At 50.4% G+C, this 25,204-nt stretch overlaps 1 protein-coding gene across 1 annotated transcript; it reads right to left on the bottom strand.

Moving 5' to 3' along the window:
• Positions 1 to 5,714: 5,714 nt before the first annotated feature.
• Positions 5,715 to 24,265, bottom strand: LOC139206711 (protein mono-ADP-ribosyltransferase PARP6). Its single transcript, XM_070836307.1, has 23 exons — positions 24,081 to 24,265; positions 22,842 to 22,973; positions 22,289 to 22,366; positions 20,870 to 20,964; positions 20,585 to 20,645; positions 20,313 to 20,403; positions 20,090 to 20,156; positions 19,763 to 19,912; positions 18,074 to 18,224; positions 17,597 to 17,650; positions 15,137 to 15,232; positions 14,923 to 15,015; positions 14,591 to 14,716; positions 14,257 to 14,322; positions 14,026 to 14,093; positions 13,852 to 13,900; positions 13,588 to 13,700; positions 12,350 to 12,422; positions 9,680 to 9,749; positions 7,311 to 7,390; positions 7,076 to 7,139; positions 6,668 to 6,752; positions 5,715 to 6,273 (listed from the first exon to the last, which is right to left on the bottom strand). The coding sequence occupies exons 2-23, from the start codon at positions 22,842 to 22,844 to the stop codon at positions 6,171 to 6,173; spliced, it is 1,836 nt and encodes a 611-aa protein (XP_070692408.1). The 5' UTR covers positions 22,845 to 22,973; positions 24,081 to 24,265; the 3' UTR covers positions 5,715 to 6,170.
• Between the last annotated feature and the right edge of the window lie 939 nt (positions 24,266 to 25,204).

Consider the following 25,204-nt stretch of genomic DNA (forward strand, 5'->3'; position numbering starts at 1 on the left):
GGTCTGTAGGGTCCACCAGGGGCCTGAACCCAGAGACGGACGGGGGTCTGTAGGGTCCACCAGGGGCCTGAACCCAGAGACGGACGGGGGTCTGTAGGGTCCACCAGGGGCCTGAACCCAGAGACGGACGGGGGTCTGTAGGGTCCACCAGGGCCCTGAACCCAGAGACGGACGGGGGTCTGTAGGGTCCACCAGGGCCCTGAACCCAGAGACGGACGGATGTCTGTAGGGTCCACCAGGGCCTGAACCCAGAGACGGACGGGGGTCTGTAGGGTCCACCAGGGGCCTGAACCCAGAGACGGACGGGGGTCTGTAGGGTCCACCAGGGCCCTGAACCCAGAGACGGACGGGGGTCTGTAGGGTCCACCAGGGCCCTGAACCCAGAGACGGACGGGGGTCTGTAGGGTCCACCAGGGCCCTGAACCCAGAGACGGACGGATGTCTGTAGGGTCCACCAGGCCCTGAACCCAGAGACGGACGGGGGTCTGTAGGGTCCACCAGGGGCCTGAACCCAGAGACGGACGGGGGTCTGTAGGGTCCACCAGGGCCCTGAACCCAGAGACGGACGGGGGTCTGTAGGGTCCACCAGGGCCCTGAACCCAGAGACGGACGGGGGTCTGTAGGGTCCACCAGGGCCTGAACCCAGAGACGGACGGGGGTCTGTAGGGTCCACCAGGGGCCTGAACCCAGAGACGGACGGGGGTCTGTAGGGTCCACCAGGGCCTGAACCCAGAGACGGACGGGGGTCTGTAGGGTCCACCAGGGCCCTGAACCCAGAGACGGACGGGGGTCTGTAGGGTCCACCAGGGCCCTGAACCCAGAGACGGACGGGGGTCTGTAGGGTCCAGGGCAGGGGTTCCCAATCTTTTCAGCCTGCGACCCCCAAAATAACGGTGCCAGAGTCTGGTGCCCCCCACTATCCCCGGAGGTGACTGAATCATAAGAAAACATGCGCACACTGATAGGCGTATCCAAAGACATAACGACAACACAAAAGAACAGAACAGCCTGACAACCATGATATGATTTCACATATAACAATTTACTATAAGACAAAAGCAGAGTACGGCAGTCAGTCATCTCCATGTAACTTATGAGTGAACACTGAACTTAATTTACACACAATACTTTCATTTCCATGTTCGCAGAAGAATATCTCAGTCAAAGTAATAACCATAAACTGTAACACTGAGTAAACATGTGAACATTGTTGCGGTGCAAATGTATATTTTGGGAATTTCCATGTTTCAGCGTTAATCTCACCTAATGAGATGGGTGAGCACTATGCGTGGAGCACAGCAAGTCAATTGTGGGTTTAATTTTGGAGACGGCCACTCGAAGATCATCCTCCACGTTTAGACGAGATCTGTATTTATTTTTAATATATGTCAGTGCCGAGAAAGTCTTTTCGCACAAGTATGTAGAGCCAAACGGCGTCAGTGCGTCCATCGCGGCCTTGGATAGCTGTGGATATTCTCCATCGACTGAAATCCAGAACTCAGCAAGCGTCTTTGAATTAAAAGCTGTCTTCAAGGTGCGGCCACTTGACAGTTCAACCAGTCAGATGACAGGTGACTTGAAGGTGGGTAGTGATACTGGGACCCATGCTCCATCAGAAATGAGCGCACCTCGTCCCGCAGTTCATACAGGCGACTGAGAACACTTCCTCGTGAAAGCCACCTGACCTCTGTGTGGAACAGCAGGCCCTGATGCTCCGATCCCAGTTCAGTGGCAAACAGCCTGGTGTTGAGTGGGCGTGATTTTATGTAGTTGACCATTTTTATCGCAGTCTCTCTCTTTTAAGCTCTGGGTCGAGCGTCAAAACTCATGCATATACAAGAGAACAGCTTTACTGTAGTGACCTCTATGCATGAAAGGGTTCATTCAAGCCATGACTGCAGGAAAATACCTGCACAGTACTGAGGGTACCTGTAGCACATACTAGCACAGTACTGAGGGTACCTGTAGCACATACTAATAGTATACTGTCCTCTACAGACAGTGTGAGTGTGTGTGTGTGTTGTTCTCTGTGAGTGTGTGTTGTGTCCGTCTGTCCTGGTGTCCTGAGGTTATTTTTCTGTGTGTGGTTCATGTTCAGCTGACAGTTGTCTGCTCTGATGTGTGTGACAATGTCACCATGTGAGGCACGCACACCTTTTATTAACACGTGCGTTTCTATGTTTAGATCACTGACAGATGTCTACATGGACAGAGGAGCTGACCCTGTCCTTCAGTACTGACCCCGTCCTTTAGTACTGACCCTGTCCCTCAGTACTGACCCCGTTCTTCAGTACTGAACCCATCCCACAGTACTGACCCCGTTCTTCAGTACTGAACCCATCCCACAGTACTGACCCGTCCCTCAGTACTGACTCGTCCCTCAGTACTGACCCCGTCCTTCAATATTGACCCCGTCTATCAGTACTGACCCCGTCTGACTCACCTTGCGGTCCTGATCCTTATACTGGACTCACCTGATCTGGGATCAAGTTGGTGGAGTAATGGTTCCCCCTGGTGGCTGCATGCACGCGCACGCACACACACACACACACACACACACACACACACACACACCTCTACATTTAATGCTCAGACACATCAAAAGGAGGAGACTGAGTGTAAAACTGTGCAAAATCAGCCTTTATTCTTTTTTTTATCCTGTATCCTTTCATCATCATCATCGTCATCATCTTGGAAAACATTACTCAGCAGGCAGAGACTCAGCACAGCCCCCCCCCCACAGTAAGCTGAACATGTCCATGTCTGTCTGGTCTTTATTTACAGCTCTGCATCCCCCACAATCCCTCAGTACTGACCAGTCCTTCAGTACTGAACCTGTCCCTCAGTACTGACCCCGTTCTTCAGTACTGAACCCGTCCCTCGGTACTGACCCGTCCTTTAGTACTGAACCTGTCCCTCGGTACTGACCCGTCCTTCAGTACTGAACCCGTCCCTCGGTACTGACCCGTCCTTTAGTACTGAACCCGTCCCTCGGTACTGACCCGTTCTTCAGTACTGAACCCGTCCCTCGGTACTGACCCGTCCTTTAGTACTGAACCCATCCCACAGTACTGACCCCGTCCCTCTGTACTGACCTGTCCTTCAGTACTGAACCTGTCCCTCAGTACTGACCCCGTTCTTCAGTACTGACCCCGTTCTTCAGTACTGAACCCGTCCCTCGGTACTGACCCGTCCTTTAGTACTGAACCTGTCCCTCAGTACTGACCCCGTTCTTCAGTACTGAACCCATCCCACAGTACTGACCCGTCCCTCAGTACTGACCCGTCCTTCAGTACTTAACCTGTCCCTCAGTACTGACCCCGTTCTTCAGTACTGAACCCGTCCCTCAGTACTGACCCCGTTCTTCAGTACTGAACCCGTCCCTCAGTACTGATCCCGTTCTTCAGTACTGAACCTTTCCCTCAGTACTGACCCCGTCCTTCAGTACTGAAACTTTCCCTCAGTACTGACCCCGTTCTTCAGTACTGAACCTGTCCTTCAGTACTGACCCTGTCCCTCAGTACTGACCCCATCTTTCAGTACTGAACCTGTCCCTCAGTACTGACCCCGTTCTTCAGTACTGAACCTGTCCCTCAGTACTGACCCTGTCTAATATAATGTCAGGAAAATATACCCCCCCCCACACACACACACACACACAGGACATGACAAAATGATAAACTTCAGTAGCTGTACAGGGTGCTGTTGTCCAGGGTGACGTCACAGACCGCTGCAGACCCACAGTCCAGTGGGGGGGGGGGGCTACAGACAGACAACAGGTGGTTTGGTGAACCTGCCTGTGAGTCATGTACATGTAGGAGGTCTGAGTCCAGGAGGTGAGGTCCATCTGAAATGACAGACTGACTGACTGACATAAGGATCACATGGAGCCATGTGGTGGAGGTGGCGGTGGGGGATGGTCTGTCTGTCCGGTGACTCTATTTACCATAATATGTTTTCTTCAGAATACAACTGTAAAGCCTGTGACGCTGGCTGCTTTGAGGAGGAGGAGCGGCAGGTGGAGCAGCAGGAGGAGCAGCAGGAGGAAAAGGAGAAGGAGGAGCAGGAGGAAGAGGACGAGGACGAGCTGTGGACTAACGTCTTCATACATGACAGTTAACCTTCAGTGAAGGTTTGACACCAACAGGTCAGTGGAGCTGCAGGGAAACGTTCTGACTCTGCTACGTCACAGCGTCCACACACACTCACACTCACACACACACTCACAGACAGACAGAGACACACTCACACAGAGACACACACACAGAGACACACACACACAGAGACACACTCACACAGACAGAGACACACACACACAGAGACACACACACACACACACACAGACAGAGACACACTCACACAGAGACACACACACAGAGACACACACACACACACACACACACAGACAGAGACACACTCACACAGAGACACACACACACACACAGAGACACACACACACACACAGACAGAGACACACACACACAGAGACACACACACACACACAGACACACACGCGCACACACACACTCACAGACAGAGACACACACACACACTCACAGACAGAGACACACTCAGACAGAGACACACTCAGACAGAGACACACACACACAGAGACACACACACACGGAGACACACACACACAGAGACACACACACTCACACTCACACACACACTCACAGACAGAGACACACACAGACAGAGACACACTCACACTCACAGACAGAGACACACACACAGAGACACACACTCACACACAGAGACACACTCACACTCACAGACAGAGACACACACACAGAGACACACTCACACTCACAGACAGAGACACACACACAGAGACACACACAGACAGAGACACACACACAGAGACACACACACACAGAGACACACTCACACAGACAGAGACACACACACACAGAGACACACACACACACACACACAGACAGAGACACACTCACACAGAGACACACACACAGAGACACACACACACACACACACAGACAGAGACACACTCACACAGAGACACACACACACACAGAGACACACACACACAGACACACACGCGCACACACACACTCACAGACAGAGACACACACACACACTCACAGACAGAGACACACTCAGACAGAGACACACACACACAGAGACACACACACACACTCACAGACAGAGACACTCACACAGAGACACACACACACACAGAGACACACACACACACTCACAGACAGAGACACACTCAGACAGACACACACACACACAGAGACACACACACAGAGACACACACACACACAGACACACACACTCACACTCACACACACACTCACAGACAGACACACACACTCACAGACAGAGACACACACACACACACACACACACACTCACAGACAGAGACACACTCACACAGAGACACACACTCACAGACAGAGACACACACACACACACACACACTCACAGACAGACAGACACACACACACAGAGACACACACACACTCAAAGACAGACAGACACACACACACACACAGACACACACACACACACACACAGAAACAGACAGACAGACACACACACACACTGCACGCTGTGAGGTCAGACAGGCCTGAAGAGAACAAAACCCTTCATGGCTGACTTGATGATGCTTCCACCAAACAAGGTGCCGTCAGTGTTAGAACCAACACACGTGGCTCACGGGGTTCTCAGGAACGGCGCTCAGACGAGAACGCCGCAGAGCGCCGTCTCAGCCCAACGGCCGTCACTGACGCTTGGAGGGACAGACAAGAGCTTCTCAAACACAACAGGTCCATGATTTTTACTGGATATTCACACAGAGAGACAGAATCAGTCCACAGCGCGTGTGTGTCTATCTCTTTGTCTGGCTGTCTGGCTGTCTGTGTGTGTGTGTGTGTGTTTGTGAGAGTGTGAGAGTGTGTGTGTGTTAGGACTCTGTCTCTGGACTGAGCTGGGAGGGGCAGACGGGCCTGTACCAGGTGAGCCTGACTGCAGGTGAGATGAGTGAGTGAAGGAGCAGAGGACGGAGGAAAACAAGTGTATGGATGGCGTGGTCAGAGGTCCCTGGGCCTCGCCGTCGGGCCTGAGGTCAGCTCGCCCAAACATTCGCTGTCTGCCCCTCCCCCACCCCGTGAGTCTCCGCTGCACACGCACACGGACGGCCGCCATTAGCTGGAGTAGATCTGGGTCCCGATCACACGCATGATCTCCTTCTGCACCTTGGGCTCCTGGGTGTTGATGTTGGCGTCTCCGACCTGGCCGTCCTCGTACCTGCACACACACACACACACACACACACACACACACACACACACACAAATGAGTTTGTTTCTCACTCTGAGTCAGAAATCTCCTCTCAGACACAGCAGACTCTCCACGTTTATACCTGTTGAAGGTTTTCACTCAGAGGTTTGGTCACACACCATTCAGAGCCTGATTTACACAACATTTTATTCCTAAAAACCAGTGACAATAGTTTTTTATGGCTGTTGACAGTATGCTCTGATTTAAGAAACAGATATTTGCTCTGTAAAAACCTTTGGCTCTGATGGTTTCTACATAGTTCAGATGTGACTTCGGTCACACTGATGATGAAACAGTTTTCCTACCAGTAGACAGAGTGCGCTGTTCGGTCTGAAGGTAGTTAAAATGTCGGGATACTCACACGAAGAAGAAGCGGGTGCACACATGATCGGAGACGGGACACACCCAGATGTTTCCGTGTTTCTGCAGGTCCTTCGATGTGATCACTGCGTGGGAGGGAAAGACACGTCACACCACACGAGTTCTGGTGAGTATCATTGTTCTTATTATTATTAAACACTTTAAGATGCTCAGTTATCAGCCTGTGTGATGAGCTCTGGTTTAGTTTGAGTAGTTTCCTCCTGTTGCCACGCTGATCAGATTGTGATAATGTCAGTGAGTAATTTTACATTGATAAACTGATCACATCACCCAGTTTTATGTACATACATGTACATCCGACCTCGACATCCCACATGTGAGGAGGGAGGGTTACTGATGTGAATCAAACATTTACCTGTGCTTTCTTAACATTAAGCACGGGTTTTACCTTCACACAGTGCGATGCAGTTCAGATTACGGCTCTGGAGGAACCTCGACTGTATGGGACGGCTCTGTGGGAGAGACGAGAGCAGAGTCAGAGACGTGCTGGTCTCCAGAGGACAGACCCAGAAATACAGAGAGGGACGGACAGAGATCTCAACCCAGTCCTTCCTCTCTCTTTCCTCCTCCTCCTCAACACTCGGAGGGTTGCTCTTCTGTGTAAGCTCAGTGGGCCGGCTCACCTGTGGGATGGTGTTCATGCGGTTGTAGCGCTGCACCAGCTCGTCTTTGGTGGGCATGCGGTGCTGTCCTTTCCCCATCCCTGCACACAGACAGCAGACAGCCCTGAGTGAGCACCACCACACCTCCCTTCACTGCAGCACCGCCCTCTGCTGGTCCTCAGCTCCTCCTACAGTCAGTTATCCCCCTCAGTGCTGATCTCCAGCTCACTGTCCCAGAACGCTGCTGAATGTTTCTACATGGCCTGCAGAGGTCAGCATGGGCACAAACACGAGCTACAGCCACTGCTGCTGTCTTCATTATCACCGTCTGACCTCACCGCTCTGATCACTTGTGTTTTTATCCAATGCAAAGACAGACAGAGCCAGAGGGACACGTGACCACCTTGGATTAGTCTGCTTACAGGTGGTCACTGCTGACCCCTCGTCCACACCACCAGCACCAAAACACGACGACCACAGTAGAAGCTGTAGGACTATCACAGCTAATGACACTGTGCTCCAGCGGGAATACACAAGCTATGGACCCCCCCCCCCAACCGGACACCAAAAGAACACAATACCACAAACACACACACAGATCCAATGGACGGCCCCATTTACAGCCACAACATAATGTATGGAGGAGGACAGAGGGACAGAGCAGGACAGAAGGACAGAGCAGGACAGAAGGACAGAGGGACAGAGCAGGACAGAGGGACAGAGGGACAGAGCAGGACAGAAGGACAGAAGGACAGAGGGACAGAGCAGGACAGAAGGACAGAGCAGGACAGAAGGACAGAGGGACAGAGGGACAGAGGGACAGAGGGACAGAGGGACAGAGCAGGACAGAGCAGGACAGAAGGACAGAGCAGGACAGAAGGACAGAGGGACAGAGCAGGACAGAAGGACAGAAGGACAGAGGGACAGAGCAGGACAGAAGGACAGAAGGACAGAGGGACAGAGCAGGACAGAAGGACAGAGGGACAGAAGGACAGAAGGACAGAGGGACAGAGCAGGACAGAAGGACAGAGGGACAGAGCAGGACAGAAGGACAGAGGGACAGAGCAGGACAGAAGGACAGAGGGACAGAGCAGGACAGAAGGACAGAAGGACAGAGGGACAGAGCAGGACAGAAGGACAGAGGGACAGAAGGACAGAAGGACAGAGGGACAGAGCAGGACAGAAGGACAGAAGGACAGAGGGACAGAAGGACAGAAGGACAGAGGGACAGAGCAGGACAGAAGGACAGAAGGACAGAGGGACAGAGCAGGACAGAAGGACAGAGCAGGACAGAAGGACAGAGGGACAGAGCAGGACAGAAGGACAGAAGGACAGAGGGACAGAGCAGGACAGAAGGACAGAGCAGGACAGAAGGACAGAGGGACAGAGCAGGACAGAAGGACAGAAGGACAGAGGGACAGAGCAGGACAGAAGGACAGAGCAGGACAGAAGGACAGAGGGACAGAGCAGGACAGAAGGACAGAAGGACAGAGGGACAGAGCAGGACAGAAGGATAGAGGGACAGAGAGACAGAGCAGGACAGAAGGACAGAGAGACAGAGCAGGACAGAAGGACAGAGGGACAGAGCAGGACAGAAGGACAGAGAGACAGAGCAGGACAGAAGGACAGAGAGACAGAGCAGGACAGAGGGACAGAGAGACAGAGCAGGACAGAGGGACAGAGCAGGACAGAAGGACAGAGAGACAGAGCAGGACAGAAGGACAGAAGGACAGAGGGACAGAGAGACAGAGCAGGACAGAAGGACAGAGGGACAGAGCAGGACAGAAGGACAGAAGGACAGAGGGACAGAGCAGGACAGAAGGACAGAGGGACAGAGAGACAGAGCAGGACAGAAGGACAGAGGGACAGAGAGACAGAGCAGGACAGAAGGACAGAGCAGGACAGAAGGACAGAGGGACAGAGCAGGACAGAAGGACAGAAGGACAGAGGGACAGAGCAGGACAGAAGGACAGAGGGACAGAGGGACAGAGCAGGACAGAAGGACAGAGCAGGACAGAAGGACAGAGCAGGACAGAAGGACAGAGGGACAGAGGGACAGAGCAGGACAGAAGGACAGAGGGACAGAGGGACAGAGCAGGACAGAAGGACAGAAGGACAGAGGGACAGAAGGACAGAAGGACAGAGGGACAGAACAGGACAGAAGGACAGAAGGACAGAGGGACAGAGCAGGACAGAAGGACAGAGCAGGACAGAAGGACAGAGGGACAGAGCAGGACAGAAGGACAGAAGGACAGAGGGACAGAGCAGGACAGAAGGACAGAAGGACAGAGGGACAGAGCAGGACAGAAGGACAGAGGGACAGAGCAGGACAGAAGGACAGAGGGACAGAGCGGCACTGAGGGGGGCTTCAATGACGGAGCCGTTCCTACCTGAGTATCCAAAAGATATGCTGGAGATGGGGCTCAGATAGATGCCCTTTCCATACGCTGCCCCATGCAGCTTGGGTGAGGAGGGAGGGAAGGAAGGGAAAGAGGGGAGGGAGGAAGGAAGGTAGGGAAGGAGGGAGGGAGTAAGGAAGAAAGGAAGGTAGGGAAGGAGGGAGAGAGGAGGGAAGGGAGGAAGAGTAGAGTCACTGAGCAGCTGCACAGGACAACCTCTCACACAGAAATCCAAAGAGAGAAGAGACGTATGCCCCCCCCCAAAGGTCATGTGATCCTGTTGAGTTTTGTGAATGACATCTGTGAGAAAATGTTGGGGGGGTCAATGAGGCGGTGTGTAGCAAGCAGACCGATGATGGTGATGATGATGGTGATGATGGTGATGATGATGATGAAGAGTGTGCAGGTGTGACATGGACGGATGCTCCTGAGCCACAGTGACGCAGAGGGAGGAGATGAAGAAGGCTCAGGGTGGAGGGAGGATTCATCAAGAGATTCATCTGGATTCATCATGAGATTCATCAAGATTCATCGGGATTCATCAAGAGATTCATCTGGATTCATCATGAGATTCATCAAGATTCATCGGGATTCATCAAGAGATTCATCTGGATTCATCAGGAGATTCCTTGGGGTTTCATCAAGAGATTCATCTGGAGATTCATCAAGATTCATCTGGAGATTCATCAAGATTCATCGGGATTCATCAAGAGATTCATCTGGAGATTCATCAAGATTCATCGGGATTCATCAAGAGATTCATCAGGATTCATCGGGATTCATCAAGAGATTCATCGGGATTCATCAGGAGATTCATCGGGATTCATCAAGATTCATCAGGATTCATCGGGAGATTCATCTGGATTCATCAAGAGATTCATCAAGAGATTCATCTGGATTCATCGGGATTCATCGGGATTCGTCAAGAGATTCATCTGGATTCATCAGGAGATTCATCAAAAGATTCATCTGGATTCATCGGGATTCATCAGGATTCATCAAGAGATTCATCTGGATTCATCAAGATTCATCAGGATTCATTGGGATTCATCAGGATTCATCAAGATTCATCAGGATTCATCTGGATTCATCAGGATTCATCTGGATTCATCAGGATTCATCAAGAAATTCATCAGGAGATTCATCAGGATTCATCAGGTCAGTCTGGGGTCAGTTAGGGGGTCAGACTGGGGTCAGACGGGGTCAGTCTGGGATCAGTCTGGGGTCAGTCTGGGGTCAGACTGGGGTCATTTAGGGGGTCAGTCTGGGATCAGTCTGGGGTCAGTCTGGGGTCAGACTGGGGTCATTTAGGGGGTCAGTCTGGGGTTAGACTGGGGTCAGTTAGGGGGTCAGTCTGGGGTCAGTCTGGGGGTCAGACTGGGGGTCAGTCTGGGGGTCAGTCTGGGGTCAGTCTGGGGTCAGTCTGGGGGTCAGACTGGGGGTCAGTCTGGGGGTCAGTCTGGGGTCAGACTGGGGTCAGTCTGGGGGTCAGACTGGGGGTCAGTCTGGGGTCAGACTGGGGTCAGTCTGGGGGTCAGACTGGGGGTCAGTCTGGGGTCAGTCTGGGGTCAGTCTGGGGGTCAGTCTGGGGGTCAGTCTGGGGGTCAGACTGGGGTCAGACTGGGGTCAGACTGGGGGTCAGACTGGGGTCAGTCTGGGGGTCAGTCTGGGGGTCAGACTGGGGTCAGTCTGGGGTCAGTCTGGGGGTCAGTCTGGGGTCAGTCTGGGGTCAGTCTGGGGGTCAGTCTGGGGTCAGTCTGGGGTCAGTCTGGGGGTCAGACTGGGGTCAGTCTGGGGGTCAGTCTGGGGTCAGTCTGGGGGTCAGACTGGGGTCAGACTGGGGTCAGTCTGGGGGTCAGTCTGGGGTCAGACTGGGGTCAGTCTGGGGTCAGTCTGGGGGTCAGTCTGGGGTCAGTCTGGGGTCAGTCTGGGGGTCAGTCTGGGGTCAGACTGGGGTCAGTCTGGGGTCAGTCTGGGGGTCAGACTGGGGTCAGTCTGGGGTCAGTCTGGGGTCAGACTGGGGTCAGTCTGGGGTCAGTCTGGGGGTCAGACTGGGGTCACAGCCTGAGCACCAGCCAGTGAGAACAGGAGGAAGATGGAGGTGGATGCAGAGCCCCACAGGGACACGTGTGGAGGAAAAGTGTGGTTGTGAAGTGGTCTCTGTGGTCCAGATGGAGCTCGGCTGAAATGATCGGAGGCATCATGAGAGCCGAGTGTGAACAGATGATGAGTCACTGACCTGCTGCAGACTGACCCCCCCACAGGAGGTCTATACTCACTCCCTGGAGCGTGTCCTCTGTAGCCTGCACCTTCAGACCTAACCTACCACATGCTCTAGGTGGTTCACCCCCCCAGGGCACACGGGCAGCTTCCTGACACCACAGCGGACACCACGGCCGACTCCCTCTGTCCCGGGACAGGAAGAGACGTGCTGTCCGCTGCTGCCGGCCCACCAGCTAAACAGCAGCCGACATTGGCCAGGAAAACCTCCCAGTGTGCCCTGCTCGCTAAAACACCAATAGCCCAGCTGACGGAGGGAATCTGGCATCCATTAACTGCAAAAATGAATCAGCCGGACAGCAAGCCTGCTCCACCTGAGAGCAGGTTCACTGTCCGAGATGACGTGCACCGAAAGTCCAGCCAACTGCCAGGGCTACGTACCTGCAGTTTGGTATAGGAGGCATTGACTAGTCCATTTCTCAGAACAGAGTGCCAGTTCTCTATATGGGAACCACTAGAGCAGGTGTAGAGAGGGAGAGACAAGAAGAAGAGGAGGTAAAACACAGTGCTGTGTGAATATTAACGGCCGACCACTGGTTTGTGGAGGCAGGTCCGAGCTGCTCAGGAATGCAGAGATAAAATGATAAAATCACACCTCTGATCTGACTGATTAGCAACAGGACATTTACTATACTTCCATTTATCATCATATTATCTACTGTCTTGAATTAATATGGTAAAAATGTGTTACATCAGCCTTACGACTATAAGAAGTGTTTGATTATACCTACAAACTCATGCAGACAGAGGATTCAGGCCCTGCCCCCCCCACAAACAGCCTCTATATTTAATCAAGTCTGGGTGGTGACGTTTTCTGTCACATCATCGTCCAAATTTACACAGTTTGTGCCTAAAAAAAGCACTAAAAGAAGAAGATCAGAGCTGACAGCCTTCAGGACGACTTGTTTTTAACTGGTTTTGAAGCAGTGTGAAGTTCGAGCTCCACAGTCTCATAAATAAACTTCCTAATTTGGCTGATTCCCCTCTGAACGTGGCAGAGAGACTGTGAACACGTCTTTATGTTTGTGTGTTTCTATTTATATCAGGATAACATGATGGCAGCCAAGCTGACAGACACATTTGGTGTTTTCAGTGGAGAGCGATTGGCCTCGTAGTACTCGGCAGCATGCAGAGGACTGTTAGTGGCTCCAGAGTTAGCGGTACCCTGCCAGAGCCCAGATGGGCCACGTGGGTGTAAAATATTCAGCAGAGCCCCATCTGCTGCAGTACAACTGCCCCCCCCCCCCCCCCCCCCCCCCCCCAAGTGTCCTGGCTCTGTGTGCTGGCTTAGCGAGGTGCTGTCCCCGTCCAACAGCACGGCCACTGCTCCCATTTGTTATGCTCCCACAAAAATGTGCTCCAGCGGCTCCTCCGTCCCACAGAATGAGCAGCTGTTACACGGAGACGTGTACCTGTTTGACCGAGTCAGTTCAGCCGCCGAGCTTCACTTCAGATCAGTTATTTAAAGGAGTGACTTCACACATTATGTCAGCCACAAGCCTCACAATATAAGAACTACTTGTTATTTTCTGACGTCCTCTGACAGCCTCAAGGTTTTAACTCCACAGTGGTTCATTCACAGTGTGGACTGTGTGTCTGCTGCAACACCGAGGACTCACTGGAAGGCGAAGGTGCTGCCGTACAGCTTCTTGGCAGTGCGGAAACGAGCTTCCTTAGCCGGGGGGCTGCTGAGCAGCAGGAACTGGTGGGAGGTGTGCATGAACTTCAGTTGCTATCACAAGGTAGGTCAAAAGGGGCAAGTTAGAGCAGACAGACAGACAGACAGACAGAGAGACAGAGAATGAGTACAGACCATAGAATGACCTCCTGTAGCATTAAAAATGATTTCATGTCAAAGAGCTGACGTCGCTCTGGTCTCCTACCCGACTCAGAGGCAGCTTGACGATGTGGGACCTGTTACTGGAAATGATCCTGCAGAGACACAGACAGGATCAACAGATACATAAACTACGGCTCAGCAGACAGAGGAGCAGAGCTGTGTGAGAGCTGTGTGATCTATCTGAACCAGAAAGAGCAGGTCTGTCTGCTGTACCCACCACTGCAGCAGGGGGTGGGCCAGAGGGTCCAGTTTGTCCATCTGCTTCTTGATCTCTAGATACGAGCCCTGGAATAAGAACCACACAAGCACATGTTTGTTCACATTGTTCTTCCTCCTTGTGCACAGACTAAAGAGGATAAACACAGACGCCCCCCCCACCCCCGTTCCACTGTGGAGCTCTGATCTTAGATGAACAGATTACATCTTTAACATTAAGACCCCCCATTACCTGGGTCATCTCCCGGATGGACATGACGCTGTCCAGAGCTTTCTGCAGTCTCTCATAATTCTTCTTCTGTGTTCATCGGTTGAGCCAAACATCCGTTGTATGCAAAGAGAGAGGGAACAACATACAGACATGTAACATCACTAGGGAGGAGAGTTTGGAGGACATGGTGACTATCTGTGAATCCTGTCTGTCCACATGCTCACTGCCCCACAGACACACAGCTCACAACACAGACATGACTCCATGCACACGGTGTGTCTCAGAGGTGGGACCTGGGCTGACACCAGCCTGCTCATCTGTGGTTGGTCCTGAGAGCAGCGGGGAGCATGCTGACCTTTGGGTTGAAGGCCAGTGTCTTGGGGTCATTGGGGTCCACGACGGACGGGTACGGCTCAAAGATGATGCTCTTACGGGGAGACTCAAGAGCAGCTCGACACATGGCCACCAGCAGGTCCACCACCTGGGGGCAGTGCAGGGAGGTTACATGTTCACTGTTCTGTACGTCCATCTGATGCTGTATCACACCAGTAATAGTATGAACAGACATCAAGCATCATCACATCCAACATGGCCGTGCCGTGTTTGTTTTCCTTTGCTTTTCTTCTAAAGTCCAATGGGACTGTTTGGGAAGTAAGAACGAATCAGTGCTGGTATCATGTACGTCACCTCTGCTCCGGTGGCCACCTCCTCTGCAGCCCCAGACATCACACCCAGAGTGTAGAAGGAGAACACACACAGCTCCCTGGTGCACACGGCCGGCTAGACAAACACACAGAACACCATCATGTGTATCTCTACACTTTGTGTGGGTGCAGCTGTTCCACAGCCACTATAGGTCATACTGCTGGTGTTGGATCTGTACGTTCTCCTTCTCCGATACCTTCAGCATGGATCCGTTCTGAAAGACGTGCTGCTCGTCACACACCACACAGTACTCGTTGAGCGTAGGGATCCTCTGCTCTGAGTACTTCATGATCTGTCCAGACAAAAGCACAGCAGAGCTCCTGTTATCACAACCTGCTGAAGAACTAGTACACTATGACTGGTACACTATGACTAGTATACATAGACTAGTACACTATGACTGGTACACTATGACTAGTATATATAGACTACTACACACAGACTGGTACACTCTGATTAGTACACTATGACTGGTACACTATGACTAGTACACACAGACTAGATAACTATGACTGGTACACATAGACTAGTACACATAGACTAGTACACACAGACTGGTACACTATGACTAGTACACATAGACTAGTACACTATGACTAGTACACACAGATTAGTACACTATGACTAGTATACACAGACTAGATAACTATGACTGGTACACTATGACTAGTACACATAGACTAGTACACTATGACTAGTACACAGACTAGTACATTATGAGTGGTACACGTACACTATGATTACTACACACAGACGAGTACATTATGACTAGTACACACAGATTGGTACACTATGACTGGTACACTATCACTAGTACACTATGACTAGTACACATAGACTGGTACACTATGACTAGTACACACAGACTGGTATACTATGATTAGTACACACATACTAGTACATTATGACTAGTATACACAGATTGGTACATTATGACTGGTACACTATGACTAGTACACAGACTGGTACACTATGACTAGTACACACAGACTAGTACATTATAACTAGTACACACAGATTGGTACACTATAACTGGTACACTATCACTAGTATACTATGACTAGTACACACAGACTGGTATACTATGACTAGTACACACAGACTAGTACACTATGACTAGTTCACTATGACTAGTACACACAGATTGGTACACACAGACTGATACACTATGACTAGTACACAATGACGGGTACACACAGACTGGTACACTATGATTAGTATACATAGACTAGTACATTATGACTAGTAAACAAACTAGTACACAGACTAGTACACACAGACTAGTACACTATGACTGGTACACTATGACTAGTATATATAGACTAGCACACACAGACTGGTACACTCTGATTAGTACACTATGACTGGTACACTATGACTAGTACACACAGACTAGTACACAGACTGGTACACTATGACTAGTACACACAGACTAGATAACTATGACTGGTACACATAGACTAGTACACATAGACTAGTACACACAGACTGGTACACTATGACTAGTACACATAGACTAGTACACTATGACTAGTACACACAGATTAGTACACTATGACTAGTATACACAGACTAGATAACTATGACTGGTACACTATGACTAGTACACATAGACTAGTATACACAGACTGATACACTATGACTAGTACACTATGACTAGTACACAGACTAGTACATTAGGAGTGGTACACGCACACTATGATTACTACACACAGACGAGTACATTATGACTAGTACACACAGATTGGTACACTATGACTGGTACACTATCACTAGTACACTATGACTAGTACACATAGACTGGTACACTATGACTAGTACACACAGACTGGTATACTATGATTAGTACACACATACTAGTACATTATGACTAGTATACACAGATTGGTACACTATGACTGGTACACTATGACTAGTACACAGACTGGTACACTATGACTAGTACACACAGACTAGTACATTATAACTAGTACACACAGATTGGTACACTATAACTGGTACACTATCACTAGTATACTATGACTAGAACACACAGACTGGTATACTATGACTAGTACACACAGACTAGTACACTATGACTAGTACACAATGACGGGTACACACAGACGGGTACACACAGACTGGTACACTATGATTAGTATACATAGACTAGTACATTATGACTAGTAAACAAACTAGTACACAGACTAGTACACACAGACTAGTACACTATGACTGGTACACTATGACTAGTATACATAGACTAGTGCACAGACTGGTACACTATGATTAGTACACACAGACTAGTACATTATGACTAGTATACACAGATTGGTACACTATGACTAGTACACACATACTGGTACATGTTAACTGGTACACTATGACTAGTACACAGACTAGTACACACAGACTAGTGTGCAATGACTACAGGACTGTAGTGGACTGTGGTGGTCTGTGGTGGTCTCTAGTCATCTTTAGTCAACTATAGTGGTCTCTAGTGGTCTGTGGTGGACTGTAGTGGTCTGTGGTGGACTGTAGTAGTCTCTAGTGGACTATAGTGGTCTCTAGTGGTCTGTGGTGGACTGTAGTGGTCTCTAGTGGTTTCAACTGGACTGTAGTGGTCTGTGGTGGACTACAGGACTGAGGAGAGAGACGGGGTCTCCTGGAGGTCTACCTGCACTAAGAAGCCGTACTCCAACGTAGGGATGTTCTTGCAGTGGCCGCCCGCCTGGGATGAGAAAAACAATTCAATCAGCTGCCTCGTGGTAATCTGCGCTGGGGCCCTGGCCGCCGGGACAGCCACAGTCTGATGGGTCAAGTGAAGACAAAACATTATGGGAAACGGCGCAGCAGCCATGTTAGGGTGGGGGTAAGGAGGGGCTCAGGTGGGAGGAGTGCAGGTGACTGAGAGGAGGGTCAGAGTGGATCACAGAGGGTTAAAACACAGCAGAGGCAGAGACAGAGCCTTAAAAACAGCTTTCATGGTGATCTTCTGACAGCCTGACCTCCACCTAAAGCCTGCAGCCTCGCCACTGACCACGACGCCACATGTGAGTCAGCCACGGGACAGACACATCGGGCAGAGGGCTCCTGCTAGCTAAAGCTATCTGACGGCAAATGTGGGTGCTGGTGTGTCCAGACAGGCGCTGACCTGGCTGTTGGGGGGGTAGCTGAAGAGCTCCCCTTTAGGGTTCTTCATGGTGCATGAGATGGAGCGGTTCATCAGGCGCGTCACTCTCAGCTCAGGGACGCTCAGCTTCCCCTTCAAAACTGTGTCCTGGATCAGGGGAAAACTCGGGGACCTAGAAAACAGCAAGACACAGTGTGTGTGTGTGTGTGGGGGGGGTGAACAACAGGTGAACAACAAGTGAACAACAGGTGAACAACAGGTGAACGTCAGGTGAACGTCAGGTGAACAACAGGTGAACATCAGGTGAACAACAGGTGAACGTCAGGTGAACAACAGGTGAACGTCACGTGAACGGCAGGTGAACAACAGGTGAACAACAGGTGAACAACAGGTGAACGTCAGGTGAACGTCAGGTGAACAACAGGTGAACGTCAGGTGAACAACAGGTGAACGTCAGGTGAACAACAGGTGAACAACAGGTGAACGTCACGTGAACGTCAGGTGAACAACAGGTGAACAACAGGTGAACAACAGGTGAACGTCACGTGAACGTCAGGTGAACAACAGGTGAACAACAGGTGAATGTCACGTGAACGTCAGGTGAACAACAGGTGAACGTCAGGTGAACAACAGGTGAACGTCAGGTGAACAACAGGTGAACGTCAGGTGAGCGTCAGGTGAACAACAGGTGAACGTCAGGTGAACAGCAGGTGAACGTCAAGTGAACGTCACTGCTGGAAGGCTCTGACACGCTGATTTTGCCATGAAATGAAGTTTCTTTTCTTTATTTCCAACACGGAGCCTGAAACTGATGTGTTTCTTTGCTCTTGTCCCTTTTTATATGTACAGTGTTAAGATATGCAGATAAAATCAATATCATAAAATCACATTACTCTGCCGATATGGAATTCTAATCAGATACTCATAGAACCAGCCCTGGTTCGGTTCTTTAGATCTGAAGTCAGTCTGCCTTCAGCCTCTGAAAGACTGTATGACAGAATAACTGGACCAGCTGTCACACACTGACGAGACGTTCTGCCACATCCAACAGAGAACACAGGAGGAGAACACAGGACAACACAGGACAACACAGGAGGAGGACAGGAGAACACAAGAGGAGAACACAGGAGGAGAACACAGGAGAACACAACAGGAGAACACAGGAGGAGAACACAGAGGAAGAACACAGAAGAACTCAACAGGAGAACACGAGGAGAACACAGGACAACACAGGAGGAGGACAGGAGAACACAAGAGGAGAACACAGGAGAACACAACAGGAGAACACAGGAGGAGAACACAGGACAACACAGTAGGAGAACACAGAGGAAGAACACAGGAGAACACAATAGGAGAACACAGGAGGAGAACACAGGAGGAGAACACAGGAGACTGGAGGAGCAGTTATTAGACTGACATCTGACAGACGACGGCAGGTTTAGACTGCCTGAGGGTGAGACAGGCAGAGAGAGGGAGAGACAGAGAGAGAGACAGGGAGAAAGAGAGAGAGAGACACACACACACAGACAGGCAGACAGACACACAGACAGACAGATGGTCAGACAGATACACACAGACAGACGGTCAGTCAGACAGACGGTCCGACACACACACACACACACACACACACACACAGACGGTCAGTCAGACAGACAGTCCGACACATACACAGACAGACAGACGGTCAGACAGACAGACGGTCAGACCCACTTGGGAATGGGGGAGAAGATGCTGAGGCCGGCGCGGAACTTCTTGATGGTTCCTCCGGCTTTGAACCAGCTGTGCCTCTTCTCCTGCTGGGCCTTGAGGAACTCATTACTGAGGTGCTTCCACTGCTGGGAGGTGAAGGTGCTCAGGATCCTGCCCCGGCACAGACAGCAGGCCGAATTATTCTTTACACCACGCTATCAACCACAGCCACAACATGTTTGTGCCTCACGCATGACAGAAGCTGCTTTTTGTAGGACACTGTGCTGAAGTAATGAAATCTACCGTGCTCAGGTTCAGGTGCTCGGTACAACGGGTCACGTGACTCACTTTTTGAGCTGCAGGCCGAGGCTGAATCCTTCTTTATTGGACGGCTGGAACACTTCGACCGACGGCTCTGAGAGAACACGGCTAGCATTATTACACAGCACTCTCTCTCTCACTCTGCCTCTCGTGTAGCACATATTGTACTCACCTCCCACGCTCAGTGAGTGGCACAAATACCTAAAGTCCCTCCCAGAAAACCAACATCCACACTGACATCTTTACTCACCAGGTCCATCGAGGTACTGAGAAAGAGAAAAGCGCAGTCTCAGAATAATGGGCTCTGTTCTGATAACTTTCCAAGCTGTCGCAACCTCCTCCTGAGTCAGACACACACACACATACACACATACACACACAGATACACAGAGTTAGCATCCTAATTAGGGCCGCTTCTCATCACTTTAATAAGTTATGAGCGTTAGAAATGAGGTGTTACTCTGCAGAGTGTCAGCATTAGAACAGTAATGGCTGTGCAGAGGAAGAAGAATGCTGACTCACATCCAAGAAACCGATGTTGATATGAAGATCGATGTCCACGTCATCAATGGTCCCATACTCCCTGCTCAGAGACACAGAGACACACACGCTTCATTTATCTCCACTAATGGGACGCTTTACACTCCCACCCCATCAGCTGATTGTCCCGGGAGGGAGAGGAGTGAGGGGGGGCTGCCACGTTAAAATCACACATCATTTCTTTGAGTCCTGTTTTTTACTTTGTCTCATCATTTTTCAAAGCCGGTCTCAAACTGTGTGTGTGTGTGTGTGTGTGTGTGTGTGTACCGAACAGAGACAGCGCTGTCAGTGTAGATGTCTTTAACTGCCTCGATGTCTGCGTCCAGCTGAGGGTGGCGGTACAGGTCAGCAGCACAGCTTCCCTGTAACGAGCAGCACAGTAATCAGCTCAGGACTCCAAACAGGACCGGCAGGATCCCCGTCTCACTCGTCTGACGGTAACACTTTTAACAACTGGATGTTGTTTAGCGCAGTTAATCATATGAACACTGTTCCAGTAATGTTTGCACACGTTTCCGTCAGTTTGGTTTCCGTTCATACTACCAGCACCTGGAGTGGCAGAGGATGGAGTCATCACTTCAATCCATCCATCCCCTTTGGTTTCATCCATTACTAGCTAGTTTTTAACACTCTCACACTGTATCCAGATGTTACAGCAGATTCAATATGTAAATATTTTTCAGTCAAATCAATTTAATGGTTTTCAAGTCTTTTGCCTCTTTAGCCGTACAGACCGTTTAAATGACCACACAAGTTCCTGGACATCACCATGAGATGTAGTTCAGTGTAGTCTGACAGCTCATTGTTCCTCCATAAATAGCATTTCTTTGTCATAATAGTTGACCTAAGTTTGACCTAAGGTGTTCCTGGTGTCTAGACCTGAAGTCAGACTGTCGTCTCGTCGGCTCTGAGCGCTCACAACAGATCCACGCTTCGATCTTATCTTCACGACGCTGCCTTCATGTTCCCTGACTGCATGGAAATGAGCTTTAAATCCCAGACTGGATTTACGTTTCAGTCACCAGACTTGGAAGATAATGTAGAGAAGGATGACTAGCAGATTATGATCTTCTATGGACTTTCCCAGATGAGATGAAACATTAAATGGCCGCCCTGGATGTGACTCTGACAGTGTTGCTTTGGGAGTGATACTGAACAGTGGCTGTGCCAAACCTGCGTTGTACTTTAGAGGTAAATGTCGTCTTTGTCATTGTCATTTTGCAAAGAGACACACGACGTCCATGTTAACACAAATATATTAACAGAAATATAACATGTTCTGCCTCACATTCATTCTATCTGTCGCCCTGCGAGCAGCCAGGAAGCCGTTAGCTAGGAAATGTCAGTCAGCCGTCCAAACGGTCGACGCCACAACGGCAAAATATCTCAACAACTGTTCACCGCTTTGGTCTGATTATCTCCAAAAGAACTTGACATCTGGCAGCACCGTCAGGTCAGAGATAATACAATAATACATGACAATATACTGGAAACTGGATGTGTTCATCCAACCAGGAGCTCCTTTACACTCTGTTGGGACTAAAATAATATTATTACATATAATATTCTTACAAGGTCTACAGGGTTGCTGTTCAGAATGACGGTGTGGCTAACATCAGCCCTGACGACTAGGGTCTAATGAGACGTGCAGATCTCCTATTAGGAGTGTGTGAGGCTTAGTTGTACCTGGATGCCGTACAGGAACTGCTCTGACTCGTTCTCCCCGTCTGACTCCTCGTCTGTCCAGCACTGGCCTTTGATGTCCTGTGGGCACACGCATTGTGAAAAGGCCATTTTAGTGGAGAGGAAAGAAAATGCAACCTCTTTCTATCGTCCTTTCATCTCACATCTCCCTATTTAGCCTCCCATTGTAGGGCTTCAAAACGCTGCTTTATATAGCATCTGAAAGAGAGAGACCGCTGGGCACGATTTCTGTCCGAAGGGCTGGATACTCTCTGAATTCACCCTTCAAAAGAATACTCGCTGACAGTTAAAGCGGTGGGCTAATGGAAATATCTTTTCTCTACAAAACAACCATGTCTCCCACAGTGTTTAACTGGCTTCATTTACTTAGATGAAGCTAATATTTAAATCTCAGTGAGAAGCCAGGGTAATGCAGTTTGACTTCATTTATGGCTCTAGCTAATTTACCACTTCCTGAATCTTAAACACGCGCATGACTGAATGACAGCGCTTGCTGGTGAGCAGGGTTGAACCAATAGGATGCTCGCTGTCTTACCATTGGGTCTGCTGTTCATAGGGCTCACTCAGACTGGGTTAGGCCTCTCAGTGCTGCCAACCATCGCAGCCTTTTCCAGGTGGAACCAACGAGCACAGAGCTCTGACCGACCGCTCCTCAGAGGTGAAAAACCTTGGAGAAATACAAATGCACATTGATCAAAGGGAGAAAAGAGGAGACAAAGAGGCCGTCTCCAGTGATGCCATGCTTTGTAAACAGTGCCCTCCTCCTCTTCTCTTTAAATGGGCTGCACTTCACCTTGCCATGTATCCTAGCAACAGCCATCTCTGCCTCCTCTCAGGGTGGCATTAATCACTGTGGAGAGAGTGTGTGGGAGATGTGTGCTGCACGCTCAGTACCAGGATGTCTCCATTTTGGTCTTTTGTTTTTCCCAGGAACTTCATGTGTGAGTGTGGAAGCAGCACAGGCTGGACCACCTTTAAAAACCTCAGGGCTGATGTCAGAGCACTGTCACAGCGACTCCTCTGATTTGCCCGACAAATTAATCGAAGAAATGCCACGTAATCTCCTGGGTTAGCATGCAGGGAGCGCAGGGTGCTGAGACATTTCTCTGTAATAGAATAAAATATTGTAGATCATTTCGGACACAATGAGAAGGAAAGCTGCCCAGGTAAACGACATGTCTGATATAACCGAGGCAGCTCTCATCTTTCATAACAGCCCTTCGCATTTAGCGTCAGACTGTAAACAAAGAGCCTGACGTCTCAGGGCTGCACATGCACAGCACACGGTTCACATGGTCCATATCAGAGCACAATCACAGACCCAACAAAGACGCCGAGGCACTGAGGACCCGCTTTACAAAAGCGTCCAGCATGAAGCATCTATGAAGGATGTGGGTCAGCAGAATGAGCTCATTTCCTCTTTGTCTGACTGGGCCGTCCTCTACACGGACATCTGTCCTGCTACACTCCGGACACCTCCTAACCACGGCTCCCCTTCATCGCCACCTCTTCCGCCGCTCTTTCTGCATGTCCTCAACCCTGCTGGCACCCCCCACCTCCTCCTCCGCCGCCCCCACTCGCCACCATCCCCACAGCCTCGGTCGTCTCACATACCAACAGAGCCGCAGACAAACTGAGCCCCTCTCCACAGTCCTCCTCCTGGTAATATTCACTACCAACACAGCCAAGCGGATTACCCCTCCCCCACTCTCTGCACCCCTACCCCCTCCATCCATCCATCCCTCCCTCCATCCATCCCTCCATCCACACTTACCTCCACAGAGGATGGAGATCGGATGCTGTCCTTGCCTCAGCTGTTCCCCCTCTTAAAGGGCACACCTGCCTCTCTCTCCCTCACTGGGTGTTTTCCACTGAAAAGATGGACGACAATCAGCCCATTAAAATCAGGAATCAGAGAAACCAGAGCCGGCCGTCGTCTCTGTGCTGTGTGTGTGTGTGTGTGTGTGTGTGTGTGTCTGCGAGCGATGCAGCTGGTGTGTGTGTGAGCCTGTGTGTTTATCTATTGCAGATCTCTGCTCCTGCTGCTGTCTTATATTTTGCCTGACAACACTGAGGGGTCTGAGCATGCTCAGTGAGATCAGGGAAGCCAGTCATGTGACCTGCAGCTGACTGCACTGCTGCTGAGAAATAAGAGGAGAGATGGAGGAAAAATGGCTGTGTGTGTGTGTGTGTGTGTGTGTGTGTGTGTGTGTGTGTGTGTGTGTGTGTGTGTGTGTGTGTGTGTGTGTGTGTGATCATGCTTTGAATACAGCATCTATGTTCATGTCTTCTTTAGATTCATACAAAGAATTCACACACACATACACTCTCTCTCTCTCACACGTACACTCTCTCTCACACGCGTACACTCTCTCTCTCTCACGCGTACACTCTCTCTCTCACGCGCGTACACTCTCTCTCTCACACGCGTACACTCTCTCTCTCACACACGTACACTCTCTCTCTCACACGCGTACTCTCTCTCTCTCACACGCGTACTCTCTCTCTCACACGCACACTCTCTCTCTCACACGCACACTCTCTCTCTCACACGCACACTCTCTCTCTCACACGCGTACACTCTCTCTCTCACACGCGTACACTCTCTCTCTCACACGCACACTCTCTCTCTCACACGCACACTCTCTCTCTCACACGCGTACACTCTCTCTCTCACACGCGTACACTCTCTCTCTCTCACACGTACACTCTCTCTCTCTCACACGTACACTCTCTCTCTCACACGCGTACACTCTCTCTCTCTCACACGTACACTCTCTCTCTCACACACGTACACTCTCTCTCTCACACGCGTACTCTCTCTCTCTCACACGCGTACTCTCTCTCTCACACGCACACTCTCTCTCTCACACGTACACTCTCTCTCTCACACACGTA

Source organism: Pempheris klunzingeri, chromosome 1 (assembly GCF_042242105.1).
Source record: "Pempheris klunzingeri isolate RE-2024b chromosome 1, fPemKlu1.hap1, whole genome shotgun sequence".
Taxonomy (NCBI): Eukaryota; Metazoa; Chordata; class Actinopteri; order Acropomatiformes; family Pempheridae; genus Pempheris; species Pempheris klunzingeri.